Source organism: Nanorana parkeri, unplaced genomic scaffold, assembly GCF_000935625.1.
Source record: "Nanorana parkeri isolate BGI_ZX_2015 unplaced genomic scaffold, ASM93562v1 scaffold119, whole genome shotgun sequence".
Classification (NCBI taxonomy): domain Eukaryota; kingdom Metazoa; phylum Chordata; class Amphibia; order Anura; family Dicroglossidae; genus Nanorana; species Nanorana parkeri.
The window spans coordinates 2,109,695-2,130,423 of NW_017306387.1; the positions used below are offsets into that span (position 1 = coordinate 2,109,695).

Here is a 20,729-nt window from a genome sequence, read left to right on the forward strand (position 1 = left end):
TCAGGATCTGTCCTGGCTGCAGCTCTCTCAGTATGTAGCAGGCAATAGCCTGCTATATACTGATCTCTGAGTCACTGGAGGAGGTTAGAATATGTCCTCCCGTGACCCTAAAGAGAACTATGGGATAAAAAGGTTACCCCATAGTTCTCTTTAAAGGTACTTGAATGCATTTTTAAGATTTAACTCCTGAGTTTAATGTGTATGCGTTTTTGGTCCAGATAAAAAAAACAAAAAAAAACTATCTGGTCTGGAGATGGCCTGAGCAAGCCCAAGGGTATAATTTAGTAGTTGTATGTACCAAACAACTTCTGAAGACAGGTTAATAACATATGTGACCCATAGGTTTGGGACCACTAGATAAGAAGCACAGTGACAAGAACATCATGTTTATGCAGCAAATTCTGTTTTCTACTAATGTTCTTACATAATGTAAGTGATTACATTTCCATTAAATGTGCCTATTTGCAGCTGTATTCAGGTGTAGGACTTGGATGTGATCTCATATTTTATGTGTAGAGAAGGCAGGGAAGCTCAGCAGTGGAGAGGGCTGGTCCTTCAAGGGAGATCCCCTGGTTTTAAGTCTAAGCTTGTGCTATCTGCTATTTCAGGAAGGCTGTAGTCCCTCCCTTTTATGTAAATAAACAAGACTGCTTTGAGAGGGAGGCTGTGGGAGTGGGAGGTAGTGGGGCTCCCTGGATCATCGTTTGTATCTTATTATTAGTAGTATCACTCAGATGGTGTGTGTAACTAGAATTGCAGCATGACCCTGGCTGAGGCGTGCATGGAGCACCGCTGCTGTGCTCTGTAAGGAGAGCTGGACAAGGCTGATCCACTGCTATGGGAGGACAGGTTACCAGAGGCACACTGTATGGTAAGGACCGGGCAATCACATCATTATATGGCTTATTGATAGCTCATGTCATTGTACATATAGGATGACTGGCAACTCTCGGCATCTTTATGCCAGTGTGTGCCCATGCACGTTGGAGACTATTGTGTCCTGGCTTTTTTGTGTGTGCTTTGTGAGGAGAAAGACACATATTAACTGACATTGTATCAATCATCTGTATTATTGCAACGTTGCATCTTGAGTGTTGTGTATGAGTAATCAGCACGGGGTGATGGCAAATGCCTTTTTATGCTTATAAGACGGTTTGAATAATTGATTGTTCCCAAGAGTCATTAGAGCAAAACGTGTGTGAGGATACTAATGCATTTCCAAAGCAGCTCCATGTCTGCTGCTGAATGAATGCTTCTGTGCTGGACAATTGCAGCGTCTCCTGGTGCTCTGCACAACATAGTTACCTGCAATTAACATGTCCAGGCTACACAGAGACTTATAATACGGGGTTTTCCTGTACAGTGCATGGCAGGTGCGTCATACTGCACAATAATGGATGGTAAGTCACCTTTTCTCCAGCCAAATATACCATGCATGCCCTTGGAGGTTTCATCTTTTAGCCCTCGTTCACACCTGACCATTTTGTAGCGCGTTCTACGCTCGACGAACGCTCTACAAAACGGTCAAAAATATACATTGCATTGTAGTCAATGGTCTACTACATATTCCCTAACGCCCTACAAAACGGCCCACGCCTGAAAAGGTCCCGGGACTACTTTGGGCTTTTTTGTAGGGCGTTTTCCATTGGGATACAGCCAAGTAGCCTTCGGAATCGCGCAACTTTTTTACCGCGAATCGCGGTAAAAAAAACGCGCGACAGACGCGCATATTCAATACGCCAAGGTGTGAACCCAGTAAAGGATACTGCAGTTGTGAAAACATTTTATAAAAAAAAGAAAAAGAAACCTGTGTCATCAAATCAACCCTAAAACAACATAACTGACCCCAATGTACTACAGTATTATGTGGAAAGATTAGGAATGATTACAGAGTTATCTCCTGCATCTCTGGTCAGTGTATAGAAATCACAACATATGAGGACCACACTCCTCTAAGCTGAGTTTGTATTTAATAAAAAGGAAGATAACCTTCATAGAATGAAAAATCAGAATGTATTGAAAATGATTTTGTATCGTTGGTGAGCTGTTTAGTGTGAAGAAGAGTTTCTTAATTCTGAGAGTAGCTGTGTGTATGTAATAGAATAGGAGGTAACATTTTGAATTGTAGTGAGTACTACAGTTATAATGTTATTATTTTATAGGGTTTTTAAAGAGCCAGATTATCCAAAAAGCTGAATGACCTCTTCCCATACATATGTGTTATCCCGGCAGTGAGATTTCTCCACTGGAGGTCCCTGCATCGCCTACCTGCTGCAGTCAGGTCTTATTCCAGGTTTTGGATTCATTTATGTTATATTTTGGAGAATATAACAGGAAGACAAGGACTTCCCTTGGTGCAGCAGGAGAAGGGAGACTGAAAACTGCTGCAGTCTATTATAAAAATGAAAATCCTTTTATGTCATTCAACAGCATTGGTCACCCAAAACTGAAATATCCGTTTTGGCTGAACTGTTTAATAAAATATAAACTGGAATTTTATACTCTTTCTCGAAAGAGTGCTAATGAGCAGTGCTCTTTTTTTTTAATTCTATTTGGAATGATTGTCTCTCAGCTGTAGCTCATAACTCCTGACTGTTCCATACTATACATCAAAACAGTTTAATGTAAATACTTCAGGTATGATAAATATTGAAAGTTCCTTTGTTTACTGTCCATACAGCACTCAGTACAATACCTACTTTTATAGCAGGTAGGATTTTTAGGTCACAGTGTTTGTTTAGCGTTGTGAGCATTCCTTGAAATCTTTGAGCTGGTTTTGCGCGGTTGCCGCACGTTTTTGTTTGCACGATTTTGCTTTGAGAACCGCACGGTTGTTGCATAGAGATGTCTATGGGACCCAAACCGCGCGACAACCACCTGAAAATAGCTCCTGCACCTTTTTGCGCCACAGACGATTTCTACTGTGCAGACTATCTGAGATTCACAAATATTCATATATTAATTGTGCCTTGGTACATTTTGCTTTAAAGGAGAACTATGGGGTCAGTGTTTTTCCCCATAGTTCTCCTTGGGGTAACGGGAGGACACCAACTAGCGTCCTCCCGTTACCCTAAGCTAAATACCTAACCTAAGGTAAGTTGCCCATACACCTTACGATTATCGGACGAAACTTTTCGTCCGATGATCGAACCGTCGTACGATTTTCGTACGACGGCCCCATCCTGCCCCGATTATCGCAAGGTTCAATCAGCGGTAGTTAGAAAAAAACACCTGGACGACTTGCGGTAATTGACCGCAATTATTTTCGTTTGCGCATGCGCAGTGTTAATCGTACGACTTTTGACGGACGGAAACGCCACCAACCATGCGAACATCGTACGATCAACCAAAGTTTTCAAACATGCTTGACCGTCAAAAGTCGTACGATTGTACAGTACTATCGGTCGGGCACTCTATTCACACGTTACGATTGTCGTACGAAAAGTCGATCGCATACGATTATCATACGATAATCGTAAGGTGTATGGGCACCTTAAGACTGTTTTAGATATCAGGATGATATTGTGGATGCTTGAGTCAATGTCTGAATATGTCTTTACCGTCTTTCACAGACTACCCTAAACTTTATATTTTATATATAATTAAGGAAATCTGTTATGTTTAGATTAGAAGTAGCTATTGCTTGACTTCTGGCCTGCATTTTAAGGTGGTAAAGCTGAACCTGCTCTGCTTCACTGTAAGTGATATTATTACAGCAGGGCTAGCATGTGGATTTTTACACTGTTTTGGCTAAAATAGGCATTTTTGTAAGAAGTTGATACACAGTAACAAACTCTGCATTGGGTGGAATCTGGTGAACTACAGAATTATTTTGTTCACTTTCATCCTTCCTGTAAGTCTCTGTTGACTTTAAATCATGAATACTGTAATCTTTGAGCTTTGATTACCAAAGTGGTAGTAAATGTCTTCGCTCTGCATATCTAACCAGTATCCGTGAAAGATTCATGGGCTAGGGATACGATGAGTGCGCTACACATGAATTCACTTGCAGCAGCAAGGGCGACATGGAAGGTTTAAAGCCAACATGCCTCAGAGATGGAATTTTCAAGGGATGAATTATTTATTTGTTAATAAGCACACCTAATGTATAAATCCATGCAAAATCTTTAGCATTTCTTAGAAATATCTTATAGGGCACATATGCATATGCATGTGGTTACCGTACTGCACATTTCGCACTTAGTGCCTGCATCTTAATGACATGTACACATGTACAATATATTGGTGTTCACATGCAATATATACAGTATATATTAAGCCAAACTTTGGGTGCAGCGTGCATTTGGAATCACATGAATGCATATACATAAATTAGTTGTCATGCAAAGAATAAGACACAGTTGTAGATCCTGATATGATGAGGGCACCTATATGGCAACTGCTCCACCAGATAGATGTATATTTAAATGTAAGTCATCTCTTTCCAAATCCACTTTTTAATGACAATTGGGGACCAGTGTCGTAACCTTTGTTTATCATGTGATGTGCGGAAGTGCACTGACTATTGTCACAATCAGTGGAGCTATTCAGACATGAAGATCATAGCCCAAAAAATTGGCCTAATGGATTTTCAGCTCTCTTCACAGTCACAGGTGAAATCATTAATATGGTACTTTGAAAATGGTCCCACCTGTGTTCCTACCCAACAATTACAGGCATACTTGAGGACTTGTTCAGAAAAACACAGCTTCTAGGTACATTTTTTGCATTTTGTTAAGGCGGCCATACACTTTACAACCATCGCAAGACCTTAGTCTTGCGATGGTTGTAAAGTAATTTAAAAAACGTACGTTCTGCCCATCTTGGACAGGCAGATCGTACTTGCGATCATCGCAAGCCCGCCCCCCTGGTTTTCGGCTGGTTTTCGAACATGCTCCTTAGACAAAAGACGTGCGACCGTACAGTAAAAACTGTTGCACGCCTGCCATACACTTTGCGATTATCGTACAATTGCAGGATTTCCCGCGATTATCGTGCGCTAATCGCACAGTGTATGGGCCCCTTTAGTCTTATTTGTGCACTTAGATGTAGCAGCCTTTATTAGATGTACTTCTATATACAATTAAACAGAAGTATACAGGTAGAGAAAGACCAATGGTATTTATAAAGTCAAACGGTTAACCTAAAGTATGCATTCTTCATAGTATAAAATAAATGAAAAATCCAGAAGAGACGAGAGGAAAATTGGAATCTGCTAATAGCAGCTGCCACAGAAAAGCAGACTAAAGGTGCCCATACACCTTACGATTATCGGACGAAACTTTTCGTCCGATGATCGAACCGTCGTACGATTTTCGTACGACGGCCCCATCCTGCCCCGATTATCGCAAGGTTCAATCAGCGGTAGTTAGAAAAAAACACCTGGACGACTTGCGGTAATTGACCGCAATTATTTTCGTTTGCGCATGCGCAGTGTTAATCGTACGACTTTTGACGGACGGAAACGCCACCAACCATGCGAACATCGTACGATCAACCAAAGTTTTCAAACATGCTTGACCGTCAAAAGTCGTACGATTGTACAGTACTATCGGTCGGGCACTCTATTCACACGTTACGATTGTCGTACGAAAAGTCGATCGCATACGATTATCGTACGATAATCGTAAGGTGTATGGGCACCTTTAGAGGCTCACAGTAGTTCCTAAGACACGCAAGAAAACTTAGTGATATTAAAGTCAAAAGTTTCTTAAGCTGTTTCAAATGCTAATTCAATCACTTACAATTGATGCTACTTCTTGATGTTTAAATGTTGTAGCTTCCTGCAGAATTAGCTGGTCCTCTGAGCACTGGCCCTGATACCCTAATTTAGGATGGCTCCTTTCCCTTTCCGGGGCGCAATGGAGCCACTGTTGTGTATGCTTGTAAGCTGTGTGTGCCTCCACAAACCCACAGGCACAGCAAGGCAAGCCAATCCTCACTCCCTTCTCCCCACTCCCCCTTCCTCCCTTCTCCAAGCTAGTAGAAGAATAGTTGCTGGAGACTGCCCTGTCCTTTTGTGATCTTAGATAGACAGGAAGTTCAGGGAAGCTTAGCTGAGAGAGTTGGAGACAACTGTTCAGAAATCTGGTAAATGTAAGTGTTGGGCACAAATGTCAAGAAATGTTTGCTGGGTGATGTATAATTGTTTGATCTGGATTCATTATTGAAAAGGTTTAAGAGTTTAATACGACTTTAAGGTTAATCAGCTTATCAGCAGCTACCAGAGTACATTCTTTTTTTTTTTTGCGCTCTACATCACTTTAATCTTCAATTGACTCATAGGCACCACAAAATTCTCATCTTCCTGAATATTAGTTGTTTTCAAACTTATGATTACATAGACTTTGATATATTCAGATGGTGATGTCTTGCCTACTACTTTGAGAAGGTGTGCAGATTGCAATGTTGAATGAATTAGATAATTCTTTTGACTGCTATAGGAATGTTTAGACATGCAAAGAGCAAAGTCCCATTTAATTTCCGATGGGTTCAGGACATAATTTCAAATGCTTGTACAACAAATATAATTAAAATCTAACAGCCTTGACTTGACAGTAAAGTCAAGCTTTAGGCCTTGTTCACACCAAGCGCGTTCCAGGAGCAGAGCAGTTACAGACCGGATCAAAACTGCGTCCAATGTATTCCAATGGTATTTTGGGCTCTAGTTCACACCGCAGCGTTCAGTTCCAGAGCATAAAAAAAAACTGCAGCAAGCCCTATTTTACCTGCTCTGGAACGCACTGAAAGCCCATTTTAAACTAAAAAAATACAAATTTTTTTTACCAAAAACGGCCCTGAACGCATCAAAAACGTGGCACAACCCACTGCACTGCGTGTGCAGAAACTCATGCAGATCTGCTCTGCATTTGGTGTGAACAAGGCCTAAGGGCCTGTAAGCATTAAAATATCACTGGACAGGCGGGCTTGATTTATTCTGAGCTCTTGTAGATAGCTAATTCTGTATAGTTGAGTGAACAGAAGTGCTCAATGAACAGATGTATTTCCTTTATCCTGTGCTGCATTCAAATAATGTATGCTGGTGGTGCTGAATGCAGTACAAATTGCCTCTTCCTCTGCATGCATGCATGTATGTATGTAGCTTTAAGCTATCAAGCAACCAAAAAATTATATTTCAGTGGGTGGGATCTTGGGGGACTTTGCCTGAGCTCTTGGCTTGTTTTTTTGCCTACTAAATTACGGGTGCTCCCACCCACTTTAATTGCTACTACTCTTCTTGTTGCATTCCTCATACTGTAAAATAAATGAAAAAAACAGAACCAACAGAACCACCTTGTAGTGGCCTTAGCAGGGGTGCAGGCTGGATGTGGTGGTGGAGGGGGTTGCAAAGAACTCTCCAAGAGAATTAAGAGACCATTAGATTGTTCATATCTCCATCATCTACCAAAAACGTAAATTAAAGTTTTGGTAAGACTCAACCTTTAAAGCAAAGCAGCTTCAGTTTCTGCTTTCAGAATAGTAATGTGTAGAATTAGACTTGCTTCATTATGTATTATAAACAATCCAAGGAAACCAAAACCACTGTGTCCTTGACTCTGCTTCATACAAGCTCATAATTGTTAATGATGTGTATACTGCAATCACATCTCATGGAGGTTTTCCTAGGCCGAGTGCAGCCATCACATGCAAATCTCATGTGGGAAGAGGGAGTGAGGGAGAGAGGACCCTGTGTGTGTGTACGTGTAGAGATTAATGATTAAAATGTGCAAATCTCCTCAGGGGGCTTTGTGTTCGCTCAAATATAGAGGCAGTATTAATTTAGATTGGTAGCTGGACAGCAAAGCAGAGGTCAATAGCCACAGATTGCTTTAACCCCATGGTTGTACCCTGGACTTGTAAGGGTTAATGAGAAGACTTGGAGCAGAACTGGTAATAATGTACGCCTATGTAATAGCACTGGAAAACTTTGTAAATCAGCATCCAATTTTGTATTGCCTATGTCCATAAACAGCCCTTTGTTTAATAAATTATGAAATGTTGCCTTCACATTTATGGACAGCTGTTTTTAAAGTGGACTTGGCCTGCACTTATAATTGCAGCAGCCGTTTTGTGGGCGTCAGTATCTGAGAGAATATGGCCAGTCTATTCAATTCAGTAGCTGCATAGGTAAAGGAAGTTTGTCATTGCCACAACCTGAGACAGATGTATGCCCTTCAATGCAGATTTGATCTGGAAGAAGCCAAGGTGGTACAGGTTACCTTAAGGGCCCATTTACCTATGTGCATGTGTATACATATTTTCAATGCACTGGCATTGAATTGGCCCTCAAGCCTCAAAACGCCTACCTGGTCTGTTTAGCTAACACAGCATACAGTGCATACACCTCATTGTGTGAATTTAAGGGCAGATCCATGTTTTTACGCTGTATGTATGCAATAGGGTGCCTATTCGCTTTATGCTGTATATAATGGCATTAATGTGCTGATCAGAATGAATGGCAACACACATATATTGCACATTGGGGAATGGGCATGTTAACATACACAATTACACATGCACAGGTGTGTAGGGGCCAGGTGTGTCTTAAGGACAGAAGCAGAACTACCTCCGGTGTGGCTGCACTAGGGCCCAACCCTGGGGGGGCCCAGTAGACCCATGTACAAGTGGTAGGATAATGCAAAAGAAGTTGGAGGGTCGACCGCCGATTGTCCGGCCACCCGCTTGCCCACCGCCTGGCCGACCGGCAGTGAGGCCGGAGGGAGGCAGAGCAGCCTGCAGGCACAAGTTGGTGAAGCGCTGGGGCCTCGGCCGGGAGGACCCAGCGATCAGCTTCCTGATCGCACCTCCCGCCGCCTCTCCCAGCTACATGATGTTCCCGCTGCGAGGAGGGGGTGAGGTGATTTCTTTCATCTTCTGTATATGCCTAAGTTCTGTGACATGTTTGTAGCCCTCTATTCTGCATTTCTGTATTAAGTATTGCTGGGAGATGTAGTCCACTATAGCCGTTACCATTATGCATTTCTGTATAAAGTATTGCTGGGAGATGTAGTCCTCTAAAGCAGAAGCCTTTCTGCATTGCCCTATAAAGTATTGCTGTGATTTGTAGTCCTCTATAGCCGGTGTCATTCTGCATTGACATAAAAAGTATTTCAGAGACTTGTAGTCCTCTGTAGGTAAAGCCATTCTGCATTGCTGTATAAAGTATTGCTGGGATTTGTAGTCCCCTATAGAAAAAAAATCACAGGGCCCATTGTTCCTTAGGTCCGCCTCTGATTAAGGATGGACTGATCTTATTACTCAAGATCCACACATTGTCTGCAAAATGTTCACATTATGGGGCCTGTTTGTATGGCCATATTCATCATAGTTAATTATGGGCGTTAAAACTAATTTGGGGCAAATATATATACATATACAGGGCTTGAAAAATTCACTCGTCCACTCGTCGACGAGAGGACGGTGGAGCCCGACGAGCAGCTTCCGGGCCAGCCGTTGTAATTACACACCATTGGGGGCTTCCTAGCCCCCCATGTAATAGCAATAAAGTTGTGTGTAAAAAAAAAAAAAAAAAAGTAAGAAACAAATTAAAGATTCATAAAAAAAATAAAGAAGCATAAAAGATTTTTTTAAAAGAAAACATTTTTTTAAGTCCCCGCCCCCCACATACACACGCAGATATGCGTTGGGTGTGGCTACGTGCGAAAACGAGGATTGCGCCTATTGTGCCGCACATGTTACATATCGCCGCAAACGTCAGACTGAGAGCAATCATTTTAGAGCCATTAATCACTGATAGCACTAAACTGATGAGCAGTAAAAGCATTTTAATCGTCGCCTATGGGCGTTTTTTTGCGATTTTTGCGGGCGCACGCAATTTTAAGGCTTGCCGTGTTTGGTGTCTATTTACCCGACGTGACCCCGACTTTTATGTTTTACTAAATATATGGGAACCTTGCAATGTATGTTAACATTTTTGGGGGGCAGATAGAGCTTTCTTTTGGTGGTATATAATCACCATGGGGGGGGGGGTATTTTTTACTATATAATGAAAAAAGTACAGTAAATAAAAAGCAAAACAAAGTTTCCCTACGTTATGTTATAAAACATCTGTTCTTACCCATACTTTGGTAAAACAAAATATGGGGTCACGTCGGGTAAATAGACACCAAGCATGTCAAGCCTTAAAATTGCGTGCGCCCGCAAGATCGCAAAAAAACGACCACACTGAAAATTGCCCATAGGCGACGCTTAAAGCGCTTTTACCGCTCATCAGTTTAGTGTTATCAATAATATTACTTTCAGGCTGTTCTGGGGTTAGCATTTATTTTTTATAAATGCCACCTGCAAAAAAACATCACAAACAAGATTACAAATACTAACCTGTCTCGTGGGTGGTGGCTCAGATCTTCGGTGTCTTAAAGAGTTTGTGTGTCCGAAGAATCTGCTGCATCTGACATCCTTCCAGGGATGCTGGGTGCTTGATCCCCCGCTGGGTGCTGTGGTTTCACTCACTGGGGGCCCATCACTATTGTGCCCTATAGTGATGTCACATCTAGTGGGTGGAACCAATGCAAGAGGGGACTAAGAATTCAACACATCTCGAAGTGTGTCAGATATAGAAGATTCTGACTCTATATTGCTTTTAGGGAGCAAAGATCAGATACACCACACTCTGCAGAGGTAAGTATTTGTAATCTTCTTTTACATGGGGCTTTATTATTCTTTTTCAATTCTAGGAACAGAGTCTCTATCAGTTTGCGACCTGGAATAAGCATGTAGCTAATATGTCAGGGTGAAGTTGGAACACCTGATAGGCAAACTTGGCATAGCCCGTCACTCAAAAAATAGAAAAGTAATTGGATTTGCATCACAGTCAGGCAACTAGCATTTTCAGAAGCAGACATCAGCAAGGGCAGATTCCTTATTTCTCTTAATTCATGTATCATTTAGAGCCAAACTTCATTCAATTTTATTTCTTTCAATGCAACCTTCCTTTAAAGGAGAACTATTGGGAGAGTAAAATGTACTCTTGTCAATAGTTTAAGCTACCAAGCCACACATTCATCCACATTCATCTCCACCCCCAGTCATGCCTCAACAACCAATGGAGTGCACATGGTGGTGGCACTGCACACATCTAAACCAAGCCTCATACTGGTAACCATGCACCGCAACCACCACCAACCCCCCCATATATACAAGTATGTACTGCACATGTGCATCCCCCACCCAGAATGAAATGCAAAAACACTCTACCCAGGACTTCGGCCTTGCGCCATATACTCCACATTAGCGCATAATGCATTTCAATAAAAGAAATAAACCAAAATATTCAAAATCTACAAATAAGTAATTTACACCAGCAATGCGCTGATCAAAGCAGCAAGTAATCACCCAACATGGAAATATAAATCCAGAAAGCCTGGAGGCTATTGGTGGACCTTGTTATAATGCTGCTGTTTTTGAAACAACAAATCCAAACACAACCAGTGTATCAGGCGAGATAGATCACACTGATAAAAGCAGAGAACTGGCTGAAAATTTACAGTACACAGTTTTGTATGTTAATAGATATTTCCCCCATCTTTGCAGAATCAAACTTTGGTTGTTAGGCCAGGTTTACACCATTTTTTGGGCCATATCTGTAACGCGGTGCATTGCAATTTGCAGCGTCCTGGAGCAGGTTGGTTTTTGTTTTTGTTTTAGCTTAAAATGGGGTTTCAGGTGCCATCCAGTGCATTCCAGTGCGTCTGGTCTGGACATGTATCAGTCATGGTGTGAATAAGCCCTAAAAGAACATTTGCACATGGATCTGCTACACACCTTCCTTATTGGACACTGATAAACCTATTTAAAGGAACTGGTTATGGCATAAATATGGGAACTGCCATTTTTGAACTGTTTCTACTCACTATTAAAATATGTGGTGAAGTTCACCTTGTTGCTTTTCACAAATGCCCCAATAAAGCCAATGTATTGACAAAATATGTTGGATGATTTTCTTGAAATAAGTAATTATGCACTGTAACAAAAAATATACTGTTGCTCTGACCTCTTGTATCTGAAGAAAATGCTACAGACTAGAAACAAAAAGAGTAGAATGAAATGGAGAGATTTTGGAAATGTGGGAGTATTTTGAGGAAAAATGTGATGCTGAACTTGTTTTGAGCCTCTACTATCTCATCTCTCTTCTCTCCTAGAATTAGGAAATTGACAGAGAGAGATTAGTCACTGGCACTGGGCTGCGTAATTTTAAAAGATTCTTATAGAAGTTGAAGTGTATAATGTTCTATACAGTCCAGGGCAAGATGTGTAGAACTTTATGTCCCTCCTGTTATAATTACAATTGCTTAATTTCCCATAGCCCAATCAAGACTTCTTTTGTTTTACAATGCCTCAGGGCTGTCATCTGTTTTTTCCTTATTACTTGGTGAATCACCAACCTGTAATAATAGCAATGCGCTTATTAGGTGTCAGAAGCTTGTGCTTTCCCAATCAGGTTAGCAAGTCAGATTGCTTCTTTCTATCCTGACTGATTTCCTTTAATAAAGTTAAGAACAATGTGCAGAAATTATGACCAAATGTAGCTGCTATTGGTTACAGTACTTTGCAAATCCCTATGCCACCCTATTTGGCGAGTATTTGGGCGAGTAGTCGTACTCGCCCAAATGCTCCTGATGCCTATCCTGTTACCGGAACTTCCGGTATCAGCAAACAGGGTGGTGAATCATTGAATGCTGCCCAGCTTCCTGATTGGCCGGGAAGTCGGCTTCATGCTCCCTCGTCACCAGGGAGCATGGAGCTGGCTTTCCCGGGCAATCAGGAAGCTGGAGGGTGGGTAACGACTCACCCCCTGGCTTCCTGATTAGCCAGTAGGCTGGCTCCAGTCGCCCTCATCACTTGCTGACAAGGGAGCATAGAGCCGGGTTCACGGGCAATCAGGAAGCTGGGCGGCGTGTAATGACTCGCCACCCGCCTTCCTGATTGGTTGGGAAGCTGGCCAGTCAGGAAGCCAGGCGGCAATTAATTACCCACCCCCTCGCTTCCTGTTTGGCCAAAGAGCTGGCTCCATGCTTCCTCATTACCAGGTGACGAGGGAGCATGGAGACGGCTTCCCGGCTAAACGGGAAGCCAGGTGGCGAGTCATTAAATGCCGCCTGGCTTCCTTAATGGGACTTCCAGTATCTGTATTCAGTATCGGCGAATACTGGAAAAAAAATATGGGTACTTGTACTCGATACCGAAAAAACAGTATTGGTGCATCCCTACTATACATAATATTTTATTTTCTGTAAAGTGGTTCTTGTTCTGTATATTGCTTACCTTATTGTATAAGGTGCTGTAATTGCACACAGCTTGCACTGGGTAGATGTTTATCCAGTATGGGCGTAGGCTAGATTCCCCTCTGCATCTTCACCTATGGCTTTTCGATTTTGATAGATCATTTAGGTTGTAATCTATACCAAGTCAGTGACTGAAGCTTAAATGAAATTCAGTGCTGGTGCTGTAGAAGTGTTAGATTTATAATTGCTTCATGCAGTGTCCTCAACATGAATGCTTTTACTGTGAGTAGAAGTCAACGTGGTTTTAGTAATCACTAACCTCTGATCATCATAGCCACCATCTCTGAATCACAGGAGAAAGTGTAGAAAGGAAAAGGCTCATTCAGCTTGCCGATATAAATATTGTAGTAACAAGGCTCCAGGAAGACATCTACTTAAAGCTAAACTCCAATTACAAAGCTACATATACAGTTGAAATACATATATCACAAAAGATGTGTAATTCTGTTGTCTTCGCCAGTCTTGCTATCCAGACACCGCTGTCAGTCAGCACAGCGAGGCAAGCAACCTGTCCTGCTATGCAAGGTGTTGCGGTAAGCTAATATATATGCAGGTGTGGGGCACTAAAAGCAGCAGTGTTTCAAAATAATAATTTTGATACATACGGTATATGGATTAAAGGTAACATTTTATATTTGCATGAAGGTTACCTTTGGTGTAAAGTGATCCCAACCATATGGTCTTCAATTGAAATGATGCTGCTATTGTGCCTTTTAGGATTTGAAGGACGCACAGTTGTATCACATCATGTTTTATGCATGTATTGATTACGTTGAAAAACAATTAAGGGTTTATCAGCGGTGTTAGCCCTGGTTCACTCGCTCAAAAACTCCTAGGTGTGAACCAGGCCTTATACAGAACATAGCTGTCAGTATGTGCAAAGATAGAGTTTGGAGTTTGCCACTTACACAGTGTAAAAATAATATATTTACAAAACCGTCGTATTACATTGATAGCAGAACTACTGATCAGTTACTAAAATGTCTAAAAACTATTATTTGTAACACTTGGGAAGGGATGAGCTCTTGGTAAGTTTTAAATTGTAGTCCCAATGTGACAGTGTGTTTCCTGCATTCCACAATGGAATACATCGAGAATGTCCTAACTCTGCCAGCAGGGCAGCTGATAGGCATACCACACATGTTTTATTTAGCTTTTGAGTTCAGATCTGAGGATCATTTTTTTTGATAATACAAACATGCATCTGTTTTTGCCCAGTTTATGGAATCTTCTCCTGAAAATATCAAGAAAAAAAAAACTACTGTGGTTTAAATATGACAAGCAGTATTTTTTCTGACTGCAGTTGAACTGTCTGCACTGGTGTGAACAGAGCCACAGCAATTCCATAGGAAAGCATTGTGGTGCGTTTTTGATGCAGGTGCCAATCTGAATGGACTTCATTAGAACTGCATCTAGTGTGAACAATCTCTTAAATGAAACTCCAGTCAAAACTTTGTTTAGTTTTGGATAGAGTGGGGGAAGGGTTAAAATCTTATGCATTGTTTACTGTTTGTCTTCTGACTGAGACAAATTTCCTGTTGTGTCATTGGAACAGGAAGTGGTGGGACATTGCAACACTAAAATCCTGACCGATGTTCTAACTCTTGTCCTACTATCCAAAAAATAATGCTGGTCTATATGCAGTGGTGTATTTTGGTTTTGTGCTGCCCTAGGCAAGACTAAACCCGAGCACCCCCCCATCCCTAATCTAAATTAGTCCCACCCCTTCCTGTTTAAGACATTTAGCAAAACCTGTCGCTTGCGGGATACAGCGTGCACGGTGTGTCTAGATCCTGACTGGTTGCGCTATCAACATCGCGTGACGCTCTAGTTCTACCTTTGCAATAGCCACCTTCTCCATTCCTGGCTTGATGGGCTCCCTAGTTCTGCAGTTACAAAAACCATTCTCCCCTGCCATGCTGTGCTAGTCTCTAGTTCTGCAGCTGCAACACCGATCTTCTGCCTTAATATGCTGGACCCTCTAATTCTGCAGTTACCCATCTTCTGCCTTGGCCGCTGGGCTCTGTAGCTTGCCCTGCCCTAGAGACATAAACCTGCACGGAGTTTATAGGCTGCATTTCCCCGGACTCACCACCACGGAGGTGCCAATGAACACGATGACCATCTGGATCTCAGCCCTGGGGGTCCTGCGGAAGCTTCTTCGCTGCCTGAAGTCAGAGATTTGGGTGCCGGTTTCCCATGGAGGTCCGGCGCATGAACTGCCAGTGCATCCGGATGAAAGTCACATACGTCAATACATTGCACAGTATGTTGACCAGGAAGAGGAAGAAGCTGCAGCCGGCATATATGTAGGAGTAGGCGGCATAGGTGGACATGTTCGTCCCCCAGTCAAAGAAGCACCGGGTCCAGGAGTACTGGCAGTAATTTATGAATAATTTATAATATAATTCATTTTTTTCCTTTTACCTAACCTGGTTTGGGGGCAGCTTTTTTTGGCGCCCCCCTGGAAAGTGCCGCCCTAGGCAAATGCCTAGTTTGCCTTGCAGTAGATACACCCCTGTCTATATGTAGAGAATATATTATCAGGGTATTGCAAATATGCGTGAGCAAGCAGTTGTCATATGAACAGAAAATTATTTTAGGTAAATTAAGGAGAAGATAAGTCAGCCTTTATCATAATAATCAGACATTTTACATGAGGTGTACATGTATGCAATATGCTAGTAAGATTGTGCCTTCTTTAAGGTGATCATCTGTCTGGGCTCTCTACAGAGGGTAATGACAGTTTTCTGTACGCCGCAGTCACTTCCGTCATGTTCATTAATACAGAGACAGCTGTCATAACTCTCCAAGAGATTGCAAAAGGACGTCACAGCGTGTTCCCTTGATAAGCCATGTCCATGAATAGGTACGCAATCTGCCACGGGCAATGGCTGCCTGTCTGCTGAGAGAACCTAGTATATCATGTCATTTCTTCTTTTAAATGACAATTTGTCACATCATATAGGACGTAATATGCATATTAAAGCAGTTTCCTTATAGAATACCTTTTGGTTTAAAGCGGGAAAATCATGCAAAATACATAAGTTCAACTGTTCAATACATGCAAAGTTCAACTGTATTGAGAGCTTCTGTGCAGTTAAAGGATTCTGTTGGCAGCATGATCTGTGGCTACAGCAATAATTTAGAGACGTTTGTATCATTGTCTTGGAGATTTGATTATGTGATTTTTAATCTAATGCTGTATATCAGTTCTATTTAATAAGGCAAAGACCAGGGCACAAATTACAACAAAGTAGCCAAGCAGGAGCTGTATTTCATTGTTTACAATACCCTAAACTGATGAAATGTTACATATCTGCATTAATTATTAACATAAATTAAAAATAGATCTAAATATGACCTTTGCCAGGAAAAGTGACTTTAAAGGTACTTGATATAGGGCATGGGTCATTATTAGATAATCTATATTATGATCATTATTGGTAGCAGCCTTGAACACTATTAATAATCGGATTTAAGAATTTTCTTGATAATGGCCCTGCAGAAGAAATAAAATATATTTTCTTGGAAAGCAAACCTCAATACATCTCTACAGAATTCAGTTTTATATAGATGTACATAGAGTGCCATGAAGACACTTCGGCAAGTGTCTTTCGAGTGCACTTACGATGAAGAGTGTTAATAAGCTGTCTACATGTAACACATGGAGAGGTAAGGTGATCCAAGTACATCTACATAACATTGACTTGTCATTTTGTTTTGTCACGTCCCTGAGTCTTAAAGTAGCCGTACAGTAAATGTGGGGATTTAGTTTCAGAACCTCAGGCAAATTGTTTACCTGACTAAAGCTTGGTATATACAGGATTTCGTACACATTTTTCTCGTGAGGACATTTGATAATGTTGTCCGAAGTTTCGTTTGAGTTTTAACATGCAATTTTGGAGCAAATGGGGTTTCCCATCCTAAATGAAAACCACATTCGCTGTTTGATCAAACGATCGTTGATTTGACTCTGTTAACGTCTAGAAAATAGAATGCAGGTTCGGAAAATGACCTTTGTATCGAAATAAATTATAACTGTGTATACTCAACTTTACCGTTCATGTCATGCAAACCTGCTATTACTTCCTCAGTTTAGTTGGGCAGTTTAGTTTAGTTGGGCAGTTGGGTTATGTTCATCTCTGGCATTATGAATCTGTGTACTATGAATGTTTGCATACCATACAGAGAGTACTAAAATGCACATATCCAATGATAAACTGTGTGCTCCTAGTAGAAGACTCTTCCCATGTTTTACAGAACATCTGCTCTAGTACTTACATCCTCACCTAATCAGGTTTCACTGCAAAGTGACCATGCTTAGACGTTATAGTCAACACATCTAGCTGTTTCCATACAGATAGTGTGATGAACTCATGCCCATATATATCTACCGACACCAATGGACAACTCTATAGCATTATAGCAGCACTAGAAAACAAAGGAACCTAAAGGAGCGTGCATCATGTCTGTCCATCTGACTACCATCACAGGTATTGTACCTGCACAATGGGTACTAGCAATGGCCCAACCAAAGATATATTTTCAAATTGGAAACCAAAAAACTGCCCCATCAAGGTTCCAGAGCTGGTATCTTTTTTTTTTTTCTCTTTTTTTTGTTTCTGCAGTCAGCAAATGTCATGCTCCCTGTTCTAGCTCGGACTCAATAGAAGAGGGCGTGTGAGTCAGACCTCTGCAGAGAGACTGCTGCTTCCATCCAGAGCAAGGGTCCTGTAAGGTTGGCAGTTTTATTCTATATTCCCAGACAGATGTTCATACCTTTTGATTGTGGTGGTGCTCGTGGTCGGAATTCCCACAAGGTCAGCCTCGGGGCAGCAGGGAGTATAGGGGCAGCAGGGGTGTGGAATTCCTATCTCCTGATGCCCGGGACATGCAGTTCCCGGGCGACAGGCGGGTAGTTGTTTTCTACATTAAGCCCTGCTTTGGGCAAGCAGAGCTAAATGAACAGCAGGGAAGCCGCCACTTGTTTTTGATCTCGGAAACCAAGATCACTTGTATGCAACCTGCAGATCTGCCATTCTCCATGGGGGGATTTGGCGGGTAGGGGGGCACATTGAAGAATCTGGCCTTGGGGCAGCAGAGAGTAAATCCGGCCAGGCGGTGCTTGGTGCTGCAGCAATTGTATAATAAACAGTACTGTGATATATGTTAGTATATAAAGGCTTTGCCTGCTCAACTGAAATTGAGTATTGAAGGTAGTAAATATTCCTCTATATCACACTTACACAGAATTTTGGATGGTGTAAAGATTTGCTTTTAGCATAATGTCCTGAGCTCCTTAAATGTTTTCTGTGGCGTGTTTCTTGATTTGAAACTTCTCGCAAAGTAAGGTGCTTAGAAGAGTGACACATTGCCAAGTCATCAGCTGCACTGTTTGCCCCATTTCACCCCATCAGTTTGCATACACCTAATTTGGGCACATGGAAAGGGAAATGAAACATCTGTTCTTTTGATATTTTTAATGTACTAGAAATCTACATCGTGTTCTCTGAAATCCGGGGAACTTGTTGGCTAATAGGAGACACATACAAAGCACCAAGTGGAATGGGAGTATGGCCAATAGGTGGAGAGAACACAGATTCTAGTGCAGCAGTGAGCAATTGAACATAGACTTTAATAAGAGGCTCCTCAATGCTAAATTCTTATTTAAAATGATTGATTTTGATGGAATTCGAAGGGGCTGGTTGAAAGTAAAACTACTTTTTATTAAAGGAACTAATGTTATGATTTTTTTTCTGTGAACAAGCAAGTTCCAGGGCTGTTAACTTCATCTTTCTTCCTCTACTTGGCGAGTCACTGACCTGACAGTACCATGTGCATGTCACCCAAAATCCACATGGTTGTTTGAATCAGTTTCTAAGTAATAGTAAAGCAAGGACTAGAATGAAAGCCCCAAAGCATACTATTTCAAAAGGAAGTTGGCACTAGCAGCTTCCACATTCCTATCCTGACAGATTAACAGATTGTCCTTAACCACTTGAGTTCTGGTGCGGTTTCAAAAGAGAATTTCCTGCTCAGAGACTAAAGCAGAGCTGTTAGAAGTGGCCTTTTTCTGCAGGGTCACATGGGAAGACTGGATGAGGCCTTTATTGACCTGATCCAGGATGCCTTCTTGGGGGAAAAGATGTAAGATATGCTGTAAATAAAAAAAAATTATTTTATATTTTACTGATTGTCCTGGTGACCACTGCCTGCAGTACAGAAAGTGCATCAAAAGTGCATCAAAAGGGCATTACACCCTAGACCAGGAGTGGGCAACTCCGACCCTCCAGATGGGGTTCAACTACAAATCCCAACATGCCTCTGCCTCTGGGGGTCATGCCTGTGGTTGTCAGTCTTGCAATGCCTCATAGGACTCGTAGTTCCACAACAGCTGGAGGGCCCGAGTTGCCCACCACTGCCCTAGACCAAAACAAGCAGTTAACCCTGCAGTGTGTGTGTGTAGGGGGTGGTGCGGGGGTACCCCCACTGCAAGAGTTAATTTTGTTTCTGCCTTGAGTTCTTCTTTAACCATTCACAACAAAAAAAGTTTGGGCTTTACATACACTTTAATGTTCAGGTAAAACAGGGAACCGAGGTGAATAATCGAAGGGGACAAATCATATATCCTACTTCCTTTTATTATTATGTATAAAATATCATTTTATCTTTACTTTACATGTATTTTTTCACTCCTGTCTTCTGTTGTTTGTGTCTTTACACAGCTTACTGAAAAGCTTTAAACTGCTGTATATCCTGTATCATTAGATGATTGAACAGGACTGTTAAAGTTGATTGGATGGAATATGAGTAGGTTCCTGTTTTAGATTTTGAAGCAGGCCATGTTGTATTTGGTTATTTGGCTTGATGCCCTTACTGTTCACATTTATCTCTGTGATCAAGGCCATATATGCTAGAAGTCTCTTATCAGTGCTTACCTTAGGACAGGAGCAGTGGCGGACCTAAGGAACAAAGGGCCCTGTGCAAGATTTTTTTTTGGACCCCCCCACCCCCCAAAAAAAGAAATGGAAATGTCAAAACCGAAACGAAACCAAAATTAAAAAAAATTGCCAGGCCGAAACCAAAAATGATTTTTATTGAAATTTTTTCAAATCTTTTTAATTTATTGTATTTATTTATCCATTTTTTATTAAATATTTTTAGGGGCTTTGGGGAAATATTGGGGGTCTAAACAGACCCCTGATATTTCCCCTTTAAAATAGAAAAAGAGATTGAGGACACAAAGTCCTCAGAGACTCACAAAGTCCTCAATCTCTTTTTCTGTATCCCCTGTCACAAATGAACAGGAATCCTCTATACTGAGTGTTCCTGTTCATTCATAACATGAGGACATAGTATGTTTACTATATCCACAATCATGAATGGACAGGAGGTGATGTAGATCACTTCCCATTCATTCAT

General features: G+C 41.5%; 1 protein-coding gene across 2 annotated transcripts in view; it reads left to right on the forward strand.

Annotated features, from left to right (window-relative positions):
* NEURL1 (neuralized E3 ubiquitin protein ligase 1) overlaps positions 1-20,729 on the forward strand; it is a 182,485-nt gene that overhangs the window by 94,762 nt on the left and 66,994 nt on the right. Inside the window, exon 1 of one of the 2 annotated variants that reach the window (XM_018553411.1) lies at positions 709-871. The exons of the other annotated variant lie outside the window; for it this stretch is intronic. Within the exon in view, the coding sequence (XP_018408913.1) occupies positions 838-871 (34 nt within the window). The 5' untranslated portion in view covers positions 709-837. Of the gene's footprint in view, positions 1-708; positions 872-20,729 lie in introns of those variants that run through there. 2 annotated transcript variants of the gene reach the window in all.